At 35.0% G+C, this 23,069-nt stretch overlaps 1 protein-coding gene and 1 long non-coding RNA gene across 2 annotated transcripts in view; one reads left to right on the forward strand and one right to left on the reverse strand.

The window, feature by feature from the left end:
• Positions 1–23,069, forward strand: part of LOC106065358 (uncharacterized) — a 58,696-nt gene that overhangs the window by 27,085 nt on the left and 8,542 nt on the right. The window contains exons 2-3 of the mRNA XM_056038306.1: positions 16,046–16,217; positions 21,958–22,017. Of these exons, the coding sequence (XP_055894281.1) occupies positions 16,046–16,217; positions 21,958–22,017 (232 nt within the window). The remainder of the gene's footprint in view (positions 1–16,045; positions 16,218–21,957; positions 22,018–23,069) is intronic.
• On the reverse strand, positions 3,880–11,951 carry LOC129927746 (uncharacterized). The gene is made up of 2 exons (XR_008779373.1): positions 9,721–11,951; positions 3,880–4,369 (listed from the first exon to the last, which is right to left on the reverse strand). It is a non-coding gene; the product is annotated as an uncharacterized LOC129927746 (long non-coding RNA).

Below are 23,069 nucleotides of genomic sequence, written 5' to 3' on the forward strand. Positions count from 1 at the left end.
TCTATCCGCGAAACCCTAGTGTTCCGAGAGCCCTGAATAGATGGTCCACGAACTACTGACATACTTAACTAGTAGTGAACCACATGCATTAATTTCTCCAAAAAAATGAGCAAAGTGTTCAGCTAAATACTAAAAATGTGCGAAGTGTTCCGCTAAGGAAATAGTTGTATGCTTTATGCTAACAAGTAACATACAAAGATTTTTTTTTTAAATATTTCTCCTTTATAAAGCTGACAACCTCATGGAAGAGCCATAACTCTGCTCTTCAAAGGTAATGAATGACAGGTGAATGATTCCCCCTGAAAAAAATCTACTTTGATTATAGAAAGTTCTAGTTTGGTGACATAGATCAAGACTTGGAAATATTAAAAGACAGGACTCTAGAATAGAATACTGGATCTAGTTGCATCTAGTTACACATAGTTATTGATCTTGTTGATTTTCTCTACCAGGTCTTCTGTAAACACTACTTGACAACAAAAGCTCCAAATAACAATGTCGTAGTTTAATATAGAGCTCCTCTTTCGTGATCGAAGATGAGCACATTTCTCATTTCCTATAGACTCGAAGAAGACTTTAAAGTCTTATTCTCGCTTTAAAAAGCCGGCCACATACGTGGCATGGGTAGGTTTGGTCAGTTGCAGAGAGGTCTGCTTCTTTTCTCAGCTTTTTGTTTGTTCTGCGCTCCTTCACCCTGACCACTCTTCTTGCTTCAAACATTGAGACTCCGAGACTCACAGCTTCACGCCATGAGGTGCAATCGAGAGCTAGTGCTTCCCAGCCGTGAATGTCGATATCGCATTCCTTGAAGGAGCTCTTGAGAGTGTCTTTGTAGCGCTTGTATTGACCTCCCTGGGAGCGCTTTCCTGCACACAACTCCCCGTACAGAAGTGGTTTAATAACTAAATACATCAACAGCCAAAGCTACACAATTGGCAGCGCTAACTACAAATGCTTTGATGTACATAACAGAACCGCCGCACAAAACTCTCCTAGACTCTGTCTACTCCTGGACTCGTACGGCTACTTTCTCGAGGACTCACATTGTACCGCACCGTCTTTACTGCCTTCCTGTCCTGAACTGAACTCCCTGTCTCTGGTCAACAAAATCTTTCGATCACATGACCGAACCACGGGTCATTTTAAAGTGTACTCGTAGTACAGTGCCTAGTCCATTGATAGCGTCGACCTGTGTCATTTGCCTGAGTCACGTGTGTCATTAGGTCGCATACACTTTAACCCTATCTTTCCGCCACTGGAGCTACAACACTATTATGTATTAAATATTGTAAAAGTATTATATACATATGTATAAATAGTCACATAGTAATTGTCGTGGTCCAGCTGCGGATTTATTTTTACTTATGATGGGGCGCAAAATGTTCCTGAACGTCTATTTCTTTATTTATCACGTTATTGAATACATGCGGAAATTCCCACTGGGGTGTTATCAAAATAATATTATATTATATTATAGTTTGAAAAATTATTACAGTCCAATCAGATAGTGTCCAATTAGCTAATAAAAGTTGTATTCTCGATTGACATAATCATCGTAAAGAAAAGCTTTACTTTCATGTTGCTATCAAATATCGAAACCCTACATTTCCACCTAGTTTGCTTACTAAAGAGAGGGACCTAGAGGGGCAGTCTACAAGTTTGCATGAAAACACAAACTCGTTTTACAATTATTTTTTTAATTCTTATTCTTAACAAGCGAGGCTGTATCTTTTTTTTCTTCATTGATGAGTAAGAAATTCCAGTAGTAGAATTTAAAAAAAAAAACGCCATTGTTACTGTCACAGATACCATTATAGAATTATTTGTATATTTCACATTTAAAAGCTTATGTGTAAATAGAAATATAAACCCTTGACTGAGCCTCAGGAATTACCCCACAAATCTAGACCCTTGACAGCACCTCAGGTTTTACCCAAGACGTAATTATGATGTTGCAAATCTATTGGTTGATTTGAAAATAAATAAAGACATTTTTTTAAAAGAGTTAGCGTCAGAGAATTGACGAGGGAAAAAGAAGGCCAGTCGATGAAAAAATCTCCTAGTAGATAGTCACGTTTCTAAGAGCTCTGATTTAAAGCCTTTGTAATGTTTTTTCTTGAGCTTGTTGATCTGTAACTTGTACATAAGCTGTACTTACATTTTATATTTAAATAAAGTTCCAGAGTTGTGTTTTAGCAAAGAATCTTTTATTGTGATTCCTAGATCGTCATTTATTCAACTATTTTAATTCAAGTAAAATCCCCGGCACCACAACATCTTGTGTTGTGACAGTTACTAATGGAAAAAAGACCATGTCAAGGTCTCATAAGTTCCTCTTGAGAGGGAATTTTCCCAAAGAAATGTAATATTGGTCGTAGAGAGACATCTTATCTTCTTATCTTATATGTTACAGAAGTTACTTTAAAAACAAAAAAAAAAAGATAGTTACGTCCTACGCATTTCACGTGTCAATCTAGTCATGCATGTTAAACAGTAACTTAAACACTGCTAAGTCGTAGGTTTTCCTGGCTGATTCAGGCAACCCATTCTCTAATGTCGCTAGGGAAGAAGGAGCACTTGTCCTAGCGCAGTGATGCCCAAAATACGGCCCGCGGGCCTCATCCGGCCCGCGATGTGGTTCCATCCGGCCCACCGAATCGTCGGCACAAAGTGTAGAAATCTCCCTTTCAAAAAAAAGGTTGAAAAAATGTATCTTTATTTACGTTTGGGCCCTCATTTTTTCGCCGGTGGATCGGTATTATGATCTTTAACATTTGTGTGTTTATGCTTTGGAACTCTGAATGTAGAATCTACCAGGAAAAGTAAAGTGAGCCTGTGTGTACTTTTTTTGTTGAATATGTTAATAAGCCAACATATTTATTTTAGAAAGAAAGTGTCTGGGCTGTTTAATAAAACAACAACATAAAAACGGCATTATTAAATAAATATGGCGGCATTCTTGGTTTGTGTCGCGAATAAAAGAGTGTTAAACTACGCCTAGAGATTGGAGGATCCATGGGAAAAAGAGACCATAAAATGAGTCGGTGGTAAAGCTACCTACACTGGTACTCACATTTTAAGTCGAGAAATGAAGCTATTTTCTGACACGTAACAAAGATAATTGTCCAATAACCTATTAGCTAAGTATTAAATCCACAAGTTTCTACCAAAATAGTTTCAGAACAATTTCATTTCGTTTTTGTAACTTTTCCGTCATGTGGCCCGCTAGACGAGTGTCGGAAATTAAAACGGCCCGCGGGTCGAATTAGGTTGGGCATCACTGTCCTAGCGTATGGAATACGACATGTATAGTTCAACTAAATTAGTTTTATCTAAAGTTATTTCTTTGTGTTCTAAACTGTGTTTTATCTTTCTAGGCCTGTACTTCTTAACCATAATTGAAACAAAAAATATTTATTTAAGTCTGAATAAACAATATAGTTCCAAAATGTCAATGGCGGAGATAAACTTGCGTGTGTACTCTAATGCTTATCGTCTCAACAGTTTGAATGTTATGAGTATCATTTCCTGTCTTTGTAATGTCTCTGAGTTGGTCATTGGAATCAAGTGATTAGGATAAGTTATTAAGATAAGTGCTAAATGAATAGAAGAGGATAAGCGTGAGAGTATGCATGTGTGTATTTGTGTCTGTTTGGGGCGAAGGGGGCTGAAAAGAATGATCATTTTTAAAAAATCTAATCTGTTCATTAATTGAAACCCACTGTGATGTTGCTAGTTCAGGCTGTCTTGAAGTCAACCAATTACTCTGCAATCGTTTGGGTGTAATTGTTCGGGTGTATTACGTGTAGTTGACCAACAACACAAACAAGAACTGGCACATCGATTGTAACAGGTGAAGAGATGTAGTCAACGATGATGAACAAGTTAATATATATTTATTATGATAAAAGGCCACAGTAGAAGTCTCTGTCACTAAACACGTCGTTACCCTGGAATGTTCTAACGCTAACTGATTTTCCGGTCTCTAACCCAACATATCCCAAACGTCACTAGTCCCGTTCAATATGCGTCTACTATGGTGCGTCGCTAAATAACTAAAATAACTAACCTATATCAATAAGGTGTCTAACAGATTCCTCCCCCCCTTGAAAAAAAATATGTCAATATTTTTCCACTACTGTCAAGTCTTACAAGGGCATTTTCAATTTAAGGGGAAGACCACAAACATAAAATCTTGATCTCTTCATCTTGACATCTTCATCTTGACAGTTCCTCATATTCATGTCAATGTTCATAACAGTTCATAACATTCCAGAATCATCTTCATTGGTACACAGTTCATCATAAAAGACAATGTGGCATCTTATGGGCACGTCATACATCACAAATGTTCTTCACTGGCAGTAATCTGATAAAATACAATATTTCAAAAAAACAATTATAAACTTTATTTACACATTCAATAAATTTTTTTTCTTACCACCCTTTTATACGCTTTTGTCCATTTTTCTTTTATACTCACCCTTTTCCATAGAACTAACTTTCGTCAATGATATATGAAATGATTCACATAAAAAAAAATATCCATACTTACTTTTAAATGCTTAACATCAAATTTACTTATCTCCCTTTTCCATAACATATAAATGGTGTCAATATATTAATATATATTACATACTCAATATAATCATAGTTTATTTACAAAATTGTTTCACTTCAATGTCATTCTAGACAATAGATCAGCTACAATATTCACAGATCCACTAATAGCTTTCACTTCAAATTTATATTCCTGTAGTGCTAAGAACCATCTATAAACACGACTGTTTTTCATGCTCTTTTGCTGTATATACTGAATAGGTTTATGATCAGTTAATAATATGAATTTCCTTCCTATTAAATAGCTCTCTAGCTTAGTAATTACCCATATTACAGCTAAGGCTTCTCTTTCAATGACACTATATTTTTTCTCTGCCTCTGATAATTTTCTGCTTACATATAATATAGGATGTAAGTTATCATAGTTCTGCATTAAACAACCACCAATAGCATTACCAGATGCATCAGTTGTGACATAAAATATTTTGTCTTTATCAGGTAGTCTTAATATTAGTTCATGACTAAAAACATCTTTAATTCTGTCAATAGCTTTCACACATTCCTCATTACAAACTACTTTTTGAGGTTTTCCTTTTTTAAGTAAGTCATTTAGTGGATTCACTATTTCTGCTAAGTTTTTTATAAACTTTCTGTAATAATTTACTATTCCCAATATGCTTTTAATTTGTCTTTTTGTTGTAGGTATTTCAATATTAAGTACTTTCTTTATGTTATCTTCAATAGGGCTAATCATGTTGTTATTTATTTTATGTCCTAAGAAAATTATTTCCTCCAATCCTATTTCTACTTTTTCTGCTTGAATTGTAAGTCCACTTTCTTTTATTATTTTGAATACTTCTTTTACATCTACCAAATGTTCCTCCCAACTATTATTAAAAATACATATGTCATCCAAATAGCAAATAACATTTTCTTTGTTTCCAATTATCATGTTCATCATTCTATTAAATGTGGCAGGTGCATTTACTAATCCAAAACTCATATAATTCCATTGAAAAATACCATATGGTGTTACAAATGCTGTGTAAGGTTTTGCATTTTCTGTTAAAGGTATTTGCCAATAACCTTTAGTTAAATCCAATTTAGTAAAAAATTTTGCTCCATTTAATTTATGTAAAATATCCTCTATATTTGGCATTGGATATGGGTCAAATTCTGTGATGTTGTTAAGTTTCCTATAATCAATACATAACCTTATATCTCCATTCTTCTTTTTGGCTATCACAATTGGTGAAGCATAAGGAGATGTTGATGGCTTAATTATACCTGATTCTAGTAAATTGTCTATTTCTTTCTTTACTTTGTCTTGTAAATGTAACGGTATTCTATATGGCTTAAGCTTGATAGGTTTTGTGTCTGTTACTTTAATGTCATGTTTAATAATATTTGTTTTTCCTGGTATGCTGGAAAAAATTTCTTTGTATTCCTGTATTATTTTAGTTATGTCTTTTGACTTTTCCTTAGTTAGATTATTAAGATTAATCTTTTGCCAAGTTTGATTCTCTTTTGTTTCTATTACAGGTATTTCCTTAATATCATTTTCATTGTGATTTTCATTTGTTATTATCATCAAGCATTCTTCTCTTTCTGAAAATTTATTTTCTATTTCCTCCTGAATGTTTTGTATTAACTCATCTTCTCTATCATGATACAGTTTCAAATTATTTATGTGATATGTTTTAATTTTCCCATTTATTTCAATTTGATAATTCACATCATTAATTTGTTTTATCACCTTAAATGGACCTTTCCATTGTTTACCAATTTTATTTTTCAGGTCATTTATCAATATTAATACATTGTTTCCTACTTCTAGTGTTTTCAATTGTCTTTTCTTATTTAGATTCTCATGAGCACTTTGTTTGTACTTCTTATTGTTGTTATATGCTTGAGTCCATATTTCTTTCAATTCTGTTGTGATTGTTGTTTCACTGTCATTATTTAATTTATTCTCATTGTCTATTAGATTTTCTTTAAAAACATCTAATTCATCTCTGGGTTTTCTTCCATGTATTATTTCATATGGTGAAAATTGTGTTGCTTCATGGATGTTGTTTCTATGAGCAAATAGTACATAGTTAATGTAATGATCCCACTTGTTCTGATTATTCTGAATTATCTTTGTTAGTGATCTTTTTAATGATCCACCATATCGTTCACATAAACCGTTACTCTCCGGGTGGTAAACCGAAGAGTATATGTGTTGTATATTGTATTGTTTAGTCCATTTCTTAAATTGTTCTGACTTAAACTGAGATCCCTGATCACTCAATATAATTTTAGGTATACCATGTCTTGTAATTACTTTTTGAGTTATGGCATTAATGATATTTTCTGCACTTGTATTTGATAATGGGATTGCCTCTGGGTATCTACTAAACATGTCTATTACTGTTAGAATGTATTTGTTATTATTTTCAGTTTGAATTAAAGGACCTATTAAATCAATAGATATTTTCTGAAATGGTGCTGTAGGTTCATCCATTTCTTGAATAGGTGCTTTATTCACTAGACTTTTGTTCGATCTCTTTTGACATATGTCACATGAGTTTATGTATTTGTTGATTGTTGCTTTCATTTTGGGCCAAAATACTTGTTTTGACAAATTCCTATAACATTTCTTTACTCCCCTATGTGCTGCTAAATTATTATCATGTGTCATGATTAAAACATCTTTCCAATATTTCTGTGGTAAGACAAGTTGTTTTATTTTCTTATTATCATTACTTGTTTGTCTAAACAATATTTTATTCTCTATGCAAAATTTCTCCATTGGATTATTATTGTTTTTATCTGATATTCTCGAATAAATTTTCCCAATAATATTGTCATTCATTTGTTCTAATGCAAATGTGGGTGTTGTTTCTTTTTCACTTTGAAATATTTGTGTTTCAAGACTATTTTGTGTTTCATTTTCTATCTCTCTTTCCTTAACATCTGTATTTTCTATTTGTATTACATTACTGGTTTCTTTTTCTTTATCATTACTTATTACATTTATTGTATTTTCCTGTTTCTCATCTTTTTTATCCATTGATCTTGTTATTATCATACTTGTTATATTTTGTGTTTCTATGTTTTCATGATTTTGTCTTATGTTTTTGTATTTGTTTTGCCAGTCTTCTAATTCTTTTCTTGAACATTCTTTAACTCCTTTTATGTTTCCTACTAACATATCATATCTCATTTCTGGTATTGCAATGCCATCACAATAACCAGTGAAAAATGGGGTTTCAATGTATACCCTTATAGCTTTAAATTCCCTTACAGTGCCATCTGCTAATTCTACTTTCCTAGTAAACCCTTTATACCAATGAGGTTTGACAAATTTAGTTTTTACTGCCAAGGTGTTACAACCTGAATCCCTGATTAATTCCACCGGAATTCTATCTACAAACCCTGGGTACACTGCAAAATTGTTCCTATTTCCTTCCATGAAATATATCCTATCTGTACCTTTATTTTTGTATTCCCTACTGTAACTCCTATTTCTATAATTTCCCCTGTCATTCCTATCTCTACTCCTATATCTACTGTTATTTTGTTCATTGTATCTATTTCTACTTCCAGACCTACTATTCCCTCTTCTACAGTTAGCTGCTATATGACCTTTTCCTTGACATTTAAAACAGATTATTTCACTATATTTTCTATTTCCACTATTTGATCTGTTTCTATTTCTACTTCTATCAACATTTTCTTTGGTGTATCCTATTAAATCTACTTTGCTCTTATCCCTATCAGAAAATGGTTTATTTGGATAGGCATTTTTATATACTCTCATTATCTCTGTTATTTCATCTATAGTTTTGGGGTTTCTTTCTCTAATAAAAGATTGTAATTGAGGATCACATTTATTTACAAAGTTGTCCACTAAAATAAAATTTTTTAATCCCTCATAAGAGTTATTCACTTTTTCTAATTTTACCCACTTATTGAAAAAATCCTTTTCCATATTAATGGTAGTTTGGGGTTCTATTTCTAATGATGGTATATTGTCAAAGTATTTCTTTCTAAAAGTTGTAGCATTATGACCATAGGCATTCAATAACTCTCTTTTTAAAACCTGATAGCTATCATCAATATGATGGTCATGATTTTGGCATATTGTTAGAGCTTGACCATGAACAAAGTCTATCAGTATTTCAGACCATTCTTCTTCAGGCATATTAAATGTAGACATTTTTGCCTCATATCTTTTCAGGAAATCACCAATGTCATCCTTCTGTTCATCAAAACTTTGTATTTTTCTCTTTAGCCATGTTTGTGAATTAGGGTTGTCTCTTTGAGTGGTATAATTATTTGAGTTATTAGTGTTATTTCCTTGTTCAGTTTGGGCTCTGGCTTGTGCTGCATCCAATCTCATCTTCTCCATTTTAGCTTCATGTTCTCGGTCCTCTTTTTGCTTCTCATATTCTTCCTTTCTGATCCTATCTTGTCTCTCTATCTCTTGTCTTTGACGTTCTTCTTGTCTTTCTATCTCTTGTCTTTGACGTTCTTCTTGTCTTTCTATCTCTTGTCTTTGACGTTCCGTTTCTTCCTTCACAACTTGCTGTACATAAGCTGCTAAGTCCTTTCCTTTTAACTCCATGGCCTTTCCATCCTGCATAGCTGTTTCCTTAACCTCCTTAAGGTCCACATATGATGATGTAGCCATTGTGTTTTATATTTTATATATATTTTTACTTGGCCTATATTAGTTATGGCTATACTTTAAACTTATTTTATATTTAAGTTTTTCCACACTTTTATACAAATTTTAAATGATATGTCTCTATCTATAGATTTAGTAAATGTATAAATCTAGTCTGAGTTATTATGGTTATATTCAAATCTGTATATTAGGTCCAGTATTACACACAAATTTAAATCTAGTATATTATAGTATGTATAATAATACTATTTAGATCTATAGTTATCAAGAGCACTATGACTTTTAGATCTAGTATGAATAACTATGATCAATTTCAAAATCTGGTATGACTGAAGTCACAGTGAAGTGTTTAGAGTAAATTCAAAGACTGTCTAGAGTCTAGATCTAGAGTAGATTATGGTTCTATTTAACCATACGAAACAAATATGTGTATACAGTGTCAAATATATCTTCAACAAGATATATATATATCTAGAATGTACTACCTTCATTCATCTTCCAATTAATAATATTTCAAATTAGAGTCTAGATAATTAAATTGTACCAAAGAGATGTACAACAATTTGCAGATCTAAATTTAGCCAGACGATAGTGTTTGACTACATAGCCAGTTTCGGCATTATTCTCATGGCAAAATCATAATTGATTTTAACCGCTCAAACTAAAATTATTTTAGTCTGATTCACAATGAAAGAATCCTACCCGCACTTTCTATCATTAAGTGAAAAAAAATACAGATCTAATTAAATTAATAAAAATAAATAATTTAAAATAATATAAACAAATGAAATAATTAAAATGAGACTATCACTATGGGTTGGGATATGACAATATGGCACACAATGATAACGTCACGAAGTAACCAGGCAACAACGGATATGACGTTTACACAAACAAAACAAATTACAATCCTAAACGTATAATATAGCTTTTCATCTAAATTACGTCTTCTACCCCGACGGGTTTTAAGGCGCACCACCTGATTTTACTCAGGCTAACGTACCAAATTTAGACAAAATCTATTTCTAAGGGCAATCTAAACATATACTAATAAGAAAAATGGCACTTAGCTTTTGATAAGAAAGATCCCTTTGTTCGGACTCCCGAATATGCTAGATCACAACAAATTCCACTGCCTCTCTTCCAGTTCTGACTCTGTTCTCCGGTGCTACCAGTATCCCACGTAATGCCACAGATGTCCTGATATGCCACAGCAAAATGTTCCAGTTTCTTTGACGACTGTTGATGACCGTATGTGTAGTTCCGACGACTTTGTATACACAGTTACTGACGAATAGGTTAACGGTTCTTCTAGCGATGACTTGACTTGTGTAGATGATTACTGACAAATAACAGTCTCTTGACGACAACTTGATCTGGACGACTGACGAATAACGAATTTCTTGACGATGACTTGATCTGGGCTGACGAATAACGACTTTCTTGACGATGACTTGATCTGGGCTGACGAATAACGGTTCTCTAAAATAGTTCACTGCTTCTGCTGCTACTCTGGTAGTACGACGAAGTTTGCTGTTGTACGTTGCTTCACTAGACCAAACTGTCCAATGTAGACTAGGTGAAACCAAGGTCACCTCCGACGACGTTCCGTTACACGATTAACGGTTTTCAACGAAATTAAGTGGATGTAGCTGTTTCCACAACTTCACTGCTAACAAGTCTAGGTATGGTCTAGACCGACGAATACTAGATATATCAATGTTCAGTACTGATAAAGATTACTTCACTAACCTTCCAAAGGTTAAACACAGTGACCGTTATAAACGTGGCAAGCAACCGGTTCAATGAGCAAACTGCTCCACAAGAATCTCTCCAAGGGTAAGACGACAGAGCGATTTCGATTTAGTTAGCTACCAAACTTGTAGTACTCACAATACTTCTGACAGCGGGCAAACTGTCCTTCTCGAAACTGACGAGGTAAAACTTGATACTCAATGTGGCTCCTATGACGAAGAAAAAATATGTCCAACAGGTTCACTAACGATCTCTCACCCGTTATGAACGAACGGTTTCTCTGGTTGTAGGTCGATTCAGCATATGAAGATCAGGCTTTGATAATATACTGGTTAAGTAGACCAGACGTTACGATGATTACTGTCCTGACGAAGGTCACCCTGAGTTAACGGCTCGTTGAACGTGCGATCAAACAGGCGACGACTGTATGTAGATCTAGAACAAAGTCACTCTGCGATACTGCTGTGTTCAGCCGTACTCCGATGAAATCTTATATCTTCGAGTGCACGACCCTCACCTGAGTAAACGTTCTGCTTCGAGGTCCGGTTCGATGTTCGGCTTCATCAAGGGTCCGGCTTCGAGGTTCGGGGTCGCCACTGTGATGTTGCTAGTTCAGGCTGTCTTGAAGTCAACCAATTACTCTGCAATCGTTTGGGTGTAATTGTTCGGGTGTATTACGTGTAGTTGACCAACAACACAAACAAGAACTGGCACATCGATTGTAACAGGTGAAGAGATGTAGTCAACGATGATGAACAAGTTAATATATATTTATTATGATAAAAGGCCACAGTAGAAGTCTCTGTCACTAAACACGTCGTTACCCTGGAATGTTCTAACGCTAACTGATTTTCCGGTCTCTAACCCAACATATCCCAAACGTCACTAGTCCCGTTCAATATGCGTCTACTATGGTGCGTCGCTAAATAACTAAAATAACTAACCTATATCAATAAGGTGTCTAACACCACACAGGACCAAGCATTATAAATTTAAAAAAAAAAATGTAATATTTACAGAGCTTAACTTTCTTTTCTTTTTTTTTTTTTGTTTATCGGCTGAAATTTTAATTAGTTTTTTTGGGTTTTTTTTTGTTTTGTTTTTTGTTGTTTTTTGTTGTTTTTTTAAATATAATTGTTGGCTTCATCTTTATTAAATTAGAAAACTTGTTTTGAAAAATTCATTTTCTTAATTCCCTCGCTGGAAGTAATGAGCCTCGTATGCCAATAGCTCTAGAGATGTTATCAATATCACATTCTTTACACTTGACTCTTGTCTAAACGTTGTTCCTTTGACAATAAGTCGAGGCCATTCTAAAGCTGTCATTAACAAAAGGGCTAAATGTACGAGAACCTTGATGAGATTAGCAAGTAATTATTTTGTTGGATATAGAAAAAGGGAACTAACTTCTACATTGTTAAGAGATATAGTTGTAAGTGCGTTGTTGTTCCCCTTAGATAAGCTTTGTTGTAGTTTTTTTAAAGGATTTATTATATACTTTGCTTTATCAAATATCTCAATGAGTAGGTGCCTTGACATATTTCAGACACTAGTGCCCTGATATATTTCATACAACAGTGCCCTCATATATTTCGGAAACTAGCGCTTTGACACATTTTAGAAACTAGTGCCCTCAAATATTTCATACACCAGTGCCCTCATATATGATATATTTCATACACTAGTGCCCTGACATATTTCATATATTTCGGAAACTAGCGCTTTGACACATTTTAGAAACTAGTGCCCTGATATATTTCATACACCAGTGCCCTCATATATTTCGGAAACTAGCGCTTTGACACATTTTAGAAACTAGTGCCCTGATATATTTCAGACTCTAGTGCCCTGAAATATTTCAGACTCTAGTGCCCTGATATATTTCAGACTCTAGTGCCCTGATATATTTCAGACTCTAGTGCCCTGATATATTTCAGACTCTAGTGCTCTGATATATTTCAGACTCTAGTGCCCTGATATATTTCAGACTCTAGTGCCCTGATATATTTCAGACTCTAGTGCCCTGAAATATTTCAGACTCTAGTGCCCTGATATATTTCAGAAACTAGTGCCCTGATATATTTCAGACTCTAGTGCCCTGATATATTTCAGAAACTAGTGCCCTGATATATTTCAGAAACTAGCGCTTTGACATATTTCAGAAACAAGAGACTTGAGTTTTTGTTTTACTTATTCTACTCTTCACTAGTGATACACGAGCCCCGCTATAAAATTTTCAGACGAAACTGCCATTGTTAACATCTCTAGATCTAGAATTAAAAAGTCTTAATCATCATAATCAATAATAGCTAAGATTACTGTGTCTACAATTTCCTACTTTGGATGTACCAGAAAACTTCAGAAATAATGGATTGAAGATCCAAGAATAAAATATTTAGACACTTACACACAGAACTTTTTTTTCTCACAAGTTACACTTTGTGTAACCCAGCTCATAATAAGGTTAGTCTTCGAGTCCGAAGAACAGTGAGGTAGGCAGTATTTGCCGTGGCTGCGCAGTCCCAGCTGTGCCCTACATATTTTGCCACATCCAGTGCAGGCATAACCTTTGTCCGCAGGTGGTCGATTTAGATTTTCTTTTCGCCGTCTGCGTTTGTCCTCGGCAGCGGATTTTCTTTTGGCCTCAAATGTGTATCCCGCGGCCTTTGTGAGTGACCTCCAGCTGTCTCGTTCTGAGGCCGCATGCAACCAGGTGCTCTCTTCTATGTCAGCCAAGGAAAGTTGACACCTAAACTGGTCTTTGAAGCGTTTCCGTGGGGCGCCTCTGTTACGTCGACCAACTTTTAGCTCACCAAAAAAGACTGCCTTTGGCATACGTTAGTCTCCCATACGGGATACGTACCCTACCCAGCGCAACTGTCGGACCAAAAGAAGTCCCTCTATACTGTCCATAGCTCATAATACGCTAAAGTCTATTGTGTAGAGCAAGTACTAACGAAAAAGTCAATGAAGGCGTTTACTTAACTCTTTCTCTCCTAACTGACGATACCAACGTTGATTCCACCAGAATGTGTTATACAATTACGGAGAGAAAGAGTTAAAGCAGCTCATTTACTTTTGCCAAAGACGTAGTCGCGTACTAACTAATACATTAGTGTGTACTAAACTGATATAAATATAGAGAATTGATAAGTCCTTGTAATCCCTTCAAATATTTCTCTCTGTGTTCAGTTTTTTAACAAAGCTTATATTGAATCACTCCATCTGTCTGTCTTTGTCTGTCTGGGTGGATCATTTTACATGTTTATATGTTTTTTTTTCTAACATTTCTCATTCTCTGAGCAATCGAAAAATTAACCAATTAGTGGAATAATTGGTGGTAATTAATTTATTTTTATAATGAAAAAAGGAAGTTAAATATTACAGTATTGAGATGATCACTCCATCTGTATGTCTTTGTCTGTCTGGGTGGATCATTTTACATGTTTTTACAATGTTTTTTCTAACATTTCTCATTCTCTGATCAATCGAAAAATTAACCAATTAGTGGAATAATTGGTGGTAATTAATTTATTTTTCTATTGAAAAAAGGGAAGTTAAATATTACAGTATTGAGATGAATGATAGTGATTTTGCGGTTCTTCCCCTTAAATAAGCTTTGTTTTTAAATGAATCAGAATGGAAAGTGAAAGAGATTGCTGTAGTCAAGATTTGTATCACAGACAGATCGAGTTGATAGAAGCTTTGCACTAATGGTAAAATGATTGCAATCAAGCTACATTTTAAGTTATGAGAATCCAGCAACGTGTCGAGGATTTCACACTAGAAATTAAACACAGTTATCTTTCCTTCATTTCTAGGATCCTGTTTGTTATATAATGTATGTACGTGTTTATGGTGTAGCTGTAATGAAAAGAGGGGCGGATGGTTGTGGTTGTGTAGGCTGAAGAGTTTCAGAGGAAACAAATGAATATTTTCTGTCGTAATTCAGGCTAATAAAAGACTTAGTTTGAAACTGGAAGGGGAGACTAGCAAGAGACGTGAGTTCGAATGGACGAGATATATCTTGGTTTTAATTTACCATTTCATTTGAGTTTCTACGTGCATCTACTTTAAAATTGAAGCTGGGTATATTTATAAATAAAAGCTAAGTTTAAGTTTATTTTAAAACAAGTCGGTTCAAGTTTATTTCATTAAGAATTTAATACGCTTATATAGGTTAGTACTAGTTAGTAGACCTAGTTGTTTGGAGATACAACCCAACGACCGAGCATCAAAACCAAATTTCTTTAAGCAATAAAATACAGTGGAGCTGCGGTGGCTGAGCGGTAAAGCGCTTGGCTTCCGAACCGAGGTCCGGAGTTCGAATCCTGGCGAAGACGGGGATTTTAAACTTCGGGATCTTCGGGCGCCTCTTAGTCCACCCAACTCGACGTTAGTTGGGAAAAAATAAAGGCGGTTGGTCGTTGTGCTGGCCACATGACACCCTTGTTAACCATAGGCCACAGAAACTGATGACCTTTACATCATCTGCCCTATAGACCACAAGGTCTGAAAGGGGAACCTAGTTGCTGTATTTTAAGTTTCCCTTAAAATCAACAATATTGTCTACAAAACAAAGGGAGAAAATGAATAGTAACATATAGACTTTGGTTGTCGATTTGGTTAATATTGGTTTTCTGAAAATGTATATTTGTTTTGTTTGTGTTGAATAATGCATTGAAGTGGCTCCATGTCTTGCTGGTTAACCGTCCTCTTCTCGCTATATATTAATATTAAAGTTTTATTCAACAAGTCTTGCACCAGGAAGCAGTAGGTGCATTGAAAGGATTTAGCTGAAAAAACTGCTATCTCTTTTCGCACACTTCCCTAGATAAGAAAGTACATCCTTTAGAAAGTTAAAATAAAAACATCAAAAAAAAAATTATAAATCCAATCCTGTATACATTTAACTATTCCAGACAGCACCTGAGGTTAAAAACAGCTGGCTGACATTTAAATCGCTTAAGACCTGGTGCCTTTCTAAAATTAGCTAGTTAAGACTCCTGTCTGTCGACTGGCATGTCAGGGACATTTTTTTCTTCTCTTCCCCAGCTGACTCCGCCCCCTTCGGAGAAGCCCATGTACGAGAGTACTGTCATCTGGACGGAAGTGGAAGACACGGACACACATTACTCGGTGCTGGGCAGTCTGTGTGAGGCCAGCGTGGAGGCCAGGCATCCGTGTGACTTTATACACAGGTCTATGTTTATCATAGGCGGCACATGTAAGTAATCACTAAGTGGGCTACACATGCCGTATACGTCAGAAAGAACTATTTGCTAATGATGTTATACACAAATGTGTGACAAGCAAAATAAAAAAAAAAGGTTATCTTAGGGGAAGAACGCCCTCCTTACAACTATATATCTCAATAGTATAGAAGTTATTTAATTATTTTTTTTTGGCATCTGTGAAGAAACAAGTCCCTTTACGTTTAAAGTGCCTTCTAATTGTGAAGCATTTCAACATGACATAATATACACGGCAGACGTTATATACAGATAACTAACTCCACTAGCTGACTTCCTCTCTTCTTGTTTACACACTCGTCACTTCCCGCAAGTCCCCTAACTCTCCGATACCCAACACTTGACCGTGTGTCACGGTTGACCACACAGTTTAGCATGAAACAAAATAATTAATTACCAAAACATTAATTGACTAATTAATAACATTGTTAATTGATTTATGTTTTCATTGGTACAATAAATAATTGTTTAATGTATAAACTTGATCTGATAATGAGTGTGAGAGGAATAGCGTGAACAATTATCTACGGGACAAAACCCTACAAATTTAGCCATAGCTGTGAATACTGACGGATTACTTTCCCTTGTTTGTATCAAACTAAATAATTAATTGCCAGTAATTGATTCACTAACTAGTTCATTTTTCTTATTGATTCCTGTCTTGTCTATGCCAATGAATAATTGTGCAAAGTTTCAACTTGATCAGTGAATGAGTGTGGGAGAAATAACGTGTACAAACTTTTTACCAGACAGACAGACAAAGTAAAAATGTTTTACATGTTTCGGATGTTCCTTCAGAGTTGAAGATAGTTTACTTCCTAGTCCAAACTTCCCACAGGACGACGGGGGATGGGAGCGGGCAGGATTTGAACCCTCGACCATCGATAAATCAGAACGACAGTCCAGCGCGCAAACCGCACGACCAGGCAGCCATCCTAAGTGAGTTGACATAAGCATTTGTAACAAGCTGTTTCGTAGAGTTGTAATAATAGAGCTTGTCACCTAGTCCTAAGATGAAGGAGGAGTGCAATAGTTAACAGGGGCTACTCAGTCCCAGCTGTGATCTACATATTTTGCCATATGCAGTGCAGACTAAACCTTTGTATGCCGGTAGTCGGTTTAGGTTCTATTTCGTATGCATGCAGGTTCAACATCCACATAGAATAAAATATTTTTAGGTCAACTAGATTGCAACGTAAAGAGTATCTCATCAAGGAGACAATTAGATTCTTATGCTAATATTCTTCCAATGGATAGGACTTCAAATGAAATTCTAGAATAGAAATAACACCAAGGTTTAATTTTATTCTATTCGGCATAACTTCAAAATATGCATGCATGTTAACACCCTTTCTAGTGTTAAAAAATTTTCATTAGTTTTCCTGTAATCTAGTTCTGCTGTGGGTGGACATTTCGTGTCAGTTAATGTAAATTATTTAATGATGAACTTAATGATCGTCAAATTTGCACAATTTTTGAACATATTTCAATGAATAGTGTAAATGAACATGAACCGTTATTGTAAGTGGAAGTATAATATGAATAAACCACAAAAAAATTATTATTGTGATACCATAAAATTCGTTATTTTTTTTCCAATGTATTTTTTGGATAAGAAAGTGGACAAAAATACATTATTTCGTGTTACATAATTATTATGATCTGATCTTCCAGCTGGTAAACGATCCAAAAAGGTCATTAACTAAAAATAATCTTCGATCTTGTAATGAACATGAAAAACTGATCTTGTTTTGACCACTCGCTAATGCTCCTATATCAGCGACAATGACTTTATAATTGATGGACTCCAGCGGGTCTATTATAATGAACAGTGTATTTGATAACAACCGCACATTGGTCCACCTCAATATTTATATGACTACAAGATAACAGAGCCTGTGTACACAAGCCTCCCCCACAGTTTGAGAATGACTGAGTACTGACAACACACCCTCTATAAAAAACTTCTGTGTGTGTATGTGTCCCAGAACTGTTGGACTTTACTAGTAAATAAAGATATTGCCCTTCAAAACTCCGAAGATCATGCATTTCGTGTGAGATGTAAGCCCATGTGAGATTTATGCGGACTTTCACGTGTCTAGAGCGGGAAACTAGGACAAGCAAATGAACGCAAGAACTATGAACAATTTCTGAACAAAGTTTTTACATTTGTTATTGCTTTTTACAGTGTCATCTTTTGGAAAAAGAAAAAAAATCGAAGGAATGACGTCATAAATATAAAAAAACTGATCTCGTGCTGTCAACTCTCACACCTACTCCTATACTTGGGACGATGACGTCATAAATCTATGAAATGCGGCCCTTATAGACAAATGAACAGTGGCAATGATTATGGACTACGTAGAACCTCTTGAATAATGTTGCCTTGACGACCGTATCAGTACTTCCGTTTCATGAGTTCTAGTAATTGTTTGAGATTTAAACTCAATAAACAGGGAGAAAAAAAGGGGGAAAATATATCTATCAATAATTAGTAAAAGAAGCACTGACCGATTAGTATGAACAGCCACCAAAGACGTAGCGTAGACTTTCAAAATAATTTCAAGATCAACTATGAACAATTTCGTACTTAAGTGTTGTCAGAATTCGGAGGTCTTCCCAGTTTTTTTTGTTTTTTTTAAATATTAAAAAACGGATCTGGTTCTGACTTTTCGCTTCTGCTCTTAAATTTGCGACCTTGACTTTATAATTGATGAACTGTGGCGGTTACGGTTCCAATGAACAATGTAAATGATCATGAACAATTTGTCTTCGTCTGCTCCACAGTGTTCTACGGTCTGGGCGTGGATCCGTCAACATGGTTGTCTTGTGTGTTATTTAAATTGAAAGCATAAATTTAAATTTAAAAACAAAAAAATTATCAGGCGTTAATTTTTTTTAAAGAAGTTGATTTTTTTTTTAAATAAGATTTTGCTTTTAATTTACTTTTTACATTTAACATACTTTTTAAAATTTACTTTTTAATTATAAATCTGTGGTTCTAACCCTAATTTTGTATTGCTCTGGATGCTCTGTGGAAACTCGCTGCGTTTTCGCACCATAATGGGCTCCCTAATGAGCCCATGATGGCAAGACTGCCTCACAGATAAACAGGTTCTACCTGCTAGAGGCTTTTGTGAACAATATAGAAGCACTGACTTACAATTCGACAGCTGTGCTGGGTCGCAACCTATCCCATAAGGGAGATGATCACATGCCAAAGGCGCTTTTTTTTTTTTAGGCGAGCTTAATTAAAGGTAGACGCCGTAAAAGATTTGCCCCCCTTGAGCACCATAAAGATGGAATCAGGCGCCATTTTGCCCTCACTGGCATAGAGTAAAGAGCTGGCAACAACCGGGTTTAGCGTGTTTAAATGAATTACTTCACTCATCTTTTATATTTAAAGTCCTAAATATTTTTTTCATTATTTGAATTTCTTTTCTAGAGAGCCTGAATACTTTAAAATATCTATTCTTTAAATGCAACTATTTTTCTTTCTGTACTATATAGACTCTTTAGATCAAATGACTTCTTTTGACAAAGCTTAGATTAACTCACTCCGTCGTCTACCTGTCTGTCTGTCTGTCTGTCTGTCCGTCGGATACAAATCTTCTACACTTTTTGCTCTCCCACTTCCCATTCTCAGATCAAGATTTATTCGTAATCGTTGACAATCAATCATAAAATTAATCCATTTGAACTAATTAGTGGTAATTAATTTAAATTTGTTTTCTATAGAAAAAAGGGATTTAAATCCAGCAGTATTGTAGATACGGTGTTGACTTTGTCGATCTTCCTCTATGATAAGCTTTGTTTTATAAAAAGTATTTCTTAAAAAGTAATTTTGCTAAATAAACAATAATTCCATTGTTTTGAATGTCAACGAAATTTAATATATACTTAATCTCAGAAACATAGACTTAATCTCAGAAACATAGACTTAATCTCAGAAACATAGACTTAATCTCAGAAACATAGACTTAATCTCAGAAACATAGACTTAATCTCAGAAACATAGACTTCATCTCAGAAACATAGACTTCATCTCAGAAACATAGACTTAATCTCAGAAACATAGTATTATATAAGATAATCCCAGAAACATAGACTTAATCTCAGAAACATAGACTTAATCTCAGAAACATAGACTTAATCCCAGAAACATAGACTTAATCTCAGAAACATAGACTTAATCTCAGAAACATAGACTTAATCTCAGAAACATAGACTGTGTATTTGTACGTATAAAGTAATTTTCTTCTTTGTAATCAACATGTGAAACAACCTCATGTACTATAAGGGAAAACCTTTGACTTGGTCTTGCAAAACCTTTTCACATTCGCGGCATGAGTTGGTTGTGGCTGGTTCAGTTTGGTTTGCACTGGCTTTGAGCTTCTTTGACTTCTGGCCTCGCCTTAGGCTATTTCTCTTTGTTTCATGAGACCACACTGCTTGCTCCATGGCCAGGGAATCGATCTTGATCTTATTGTTTGTTCCTGCTATTTTGTTTCCTCACACTTTAAAGTTATAAAGGAAGCTTAGAATGTTCACCTTCTGTAGTGAACACGTCTCATGTCAAGCTAGGCTTAGTCTCGTTTTCAGAACGAGATTGATAAGATACAATAAGATAAGATAGGACATAGTTTTAGGCTCGAAAACTAACAGGAATAATCACTTGCATTGTCAAACAAAAAACAAGCAAAATATTTTTTTTTTAATCTTTTGAAAAAAAAAAAAAAAAAAAAAAACTCATCTTAATGGGAAGGATTCCATCCTTAAAAATATTTCTACCAATAATGTTGAAGTTATTTCCCTTATTCGATAGCAAACAAAATAATTAATTACCAATAATTAATTGACTGTAATTGACTAATTGCGTATTTTTGTTTATTGTTTAAAATTTTGTTTGGTACAATAATTAATAATTAATTAGCTTATCAATTGGATCGGAGATTGTGTGAGGGAAATAGCGTTAACAATTATTTAAGGGGACTAAACCCAACAATTTTAGCCACATATGTGAATACTGAAGGATTCGTTTCCCTTATTGCTATTAAACAAGATAATCCATTACCAGTAATACATTCTCTACATGGTTACTTTTCTTAAATTGACTCATGTCTTGTCTATGTCAAAGAATAATTGTGCGAGGTTTGAACTTAGTCCGAGAAGTATTTGTGTGGGAGAAATAACGTGTTATCTTATCTTATCATATATAATACAGACGTTACTTCAAAAAGAAGATGATTACGTCCTACGCGTCATGCATATGCATGTGTTCACACTTTTTACCAGACAGACAGAGTGAGTTTATATAAGCTTTGTAAAAAAAATAGAGAATAAACTGTGTTATCTGATTTCCATATTAATCCAAGTCTCCAAATCAGAGAGAAATATTCACAAAATTACTTACCAAATGCGTGTTTAGCTTTAAGCCTAATATACTTATGGACAAAGTTCACTTTTCAATGTAAACACCGAATGCTACCGTGTATGTCTGTGGAAAAATCTAACCGCCTAGATTAAGGATAATGTCTGTGACAGAGCTCTATTTTAACCATGTTTGTCTGCTAACGTATCTAACCGCTCAGGTTTATGTTAATGTTTGTAACAGAGTTTTATTTAACCATGTTTGTCTGTTAACATGTCTAATCGCCTAGATTTAGGTTAATGTCTGTGACAGAGTTTTTACCATGTTCATTGTTTCTTTCTCAGGGCCAGTGACAGTTTTTACTTTGATATTATTAGCACTTCCTTTAGTTATGACAGCTATAGGTAAGTCTTTGTGTCAGGTTTAGCATTTAAATGGAGTGTGTGTGCATGTGTGAGTGTCTATGTGACGGTGTGACCATATGAGTGTAGTATGTAAATGTAGGTATGTATGTGTGTGTATGTAATGTATATGTGTGAGTATATTCAGCTTTGTAAAAATTTAGATATTTTGTTGCTGTTTTTTAATTTAAAAATATGTTATGTTACACGAGACCGTCATATATATAATTGTTGTTGTTGGTGACAGCAGACGATCAATGAGGTCAGCTGACTTGCTGACTTGTCACGGGATACTTTAAACGTAGCTTTAATGGCAAGATGGCGGATCATGCGACAAGAATTATTTAGGTCAGAAGATTCGATTCAGAGCGGGAATTTCTGTTGATCAGGACGCGACAGAATATCAACTTGTTATTCAAAAAATAAATTCTAAGGTCACACGCTCTTTCACATTTTTTTCGCTCAAACCTGATCTTGGGTAGTGAGACTTTCGTAATTCAATGGAATGAGATAGACATGATAGAAGCGTGGTCGAGAGGCTAAGTGCGCTTAAACTTGACTTGGCTTGGCTACCTAGAAGGGGGCTCGAGATTCGACACCCGACTCGGGCAGAGTTGTGTTTACTGAGCGCCTAAAGGCAGCACGGAAAACCAACTCCTAGATACCCCTCCCCCCCACTGGTCCACAAATGAGATTGGACCAAAAGCGCTCTGAGCATGCTATAAGTATAAAAGTAGCGCTATATAAAAGCTATAATAATAATTAGGATCCTTTTATCGAGTGGTTGATATAGAGAAAATAGGTTTAACTTTTTAAACGCATATAAAGTAAGTGCCTTTGGTCTTGGCCAATCAAGGACCGGGTCTAGAATTTAAAAAGTTAAAAAAAAAAAGAACCTCTTTGACGCGATCTAAGGTGGAAGATGTTTCTATGGCAAACGGCTAACGAGGGTGTTATGTGGCCAGCACAAAGATCAACCGCCTTTACTTCCGAACCTATCAGAGCTGGGCAGGGGCGTAGAAAGGATTTGCCATCATTTTAGGGCCCGGAGTGAT

This window comes from Biomphalaria glabrata, chromosome 8 (genome assembly GCF_947242115.1).
Source record: "Biomphalaria glabrata chromosome 8, xgBioGlab47.1, whole genome shotgun sequence".
NCBI classification, from domain to species: domain Eukaryota; kingdom Metazoa; phylum Mollusca; class Gastropoda; family Planorbidae; genus Biomphalaria; species Biomphalaria glabrata.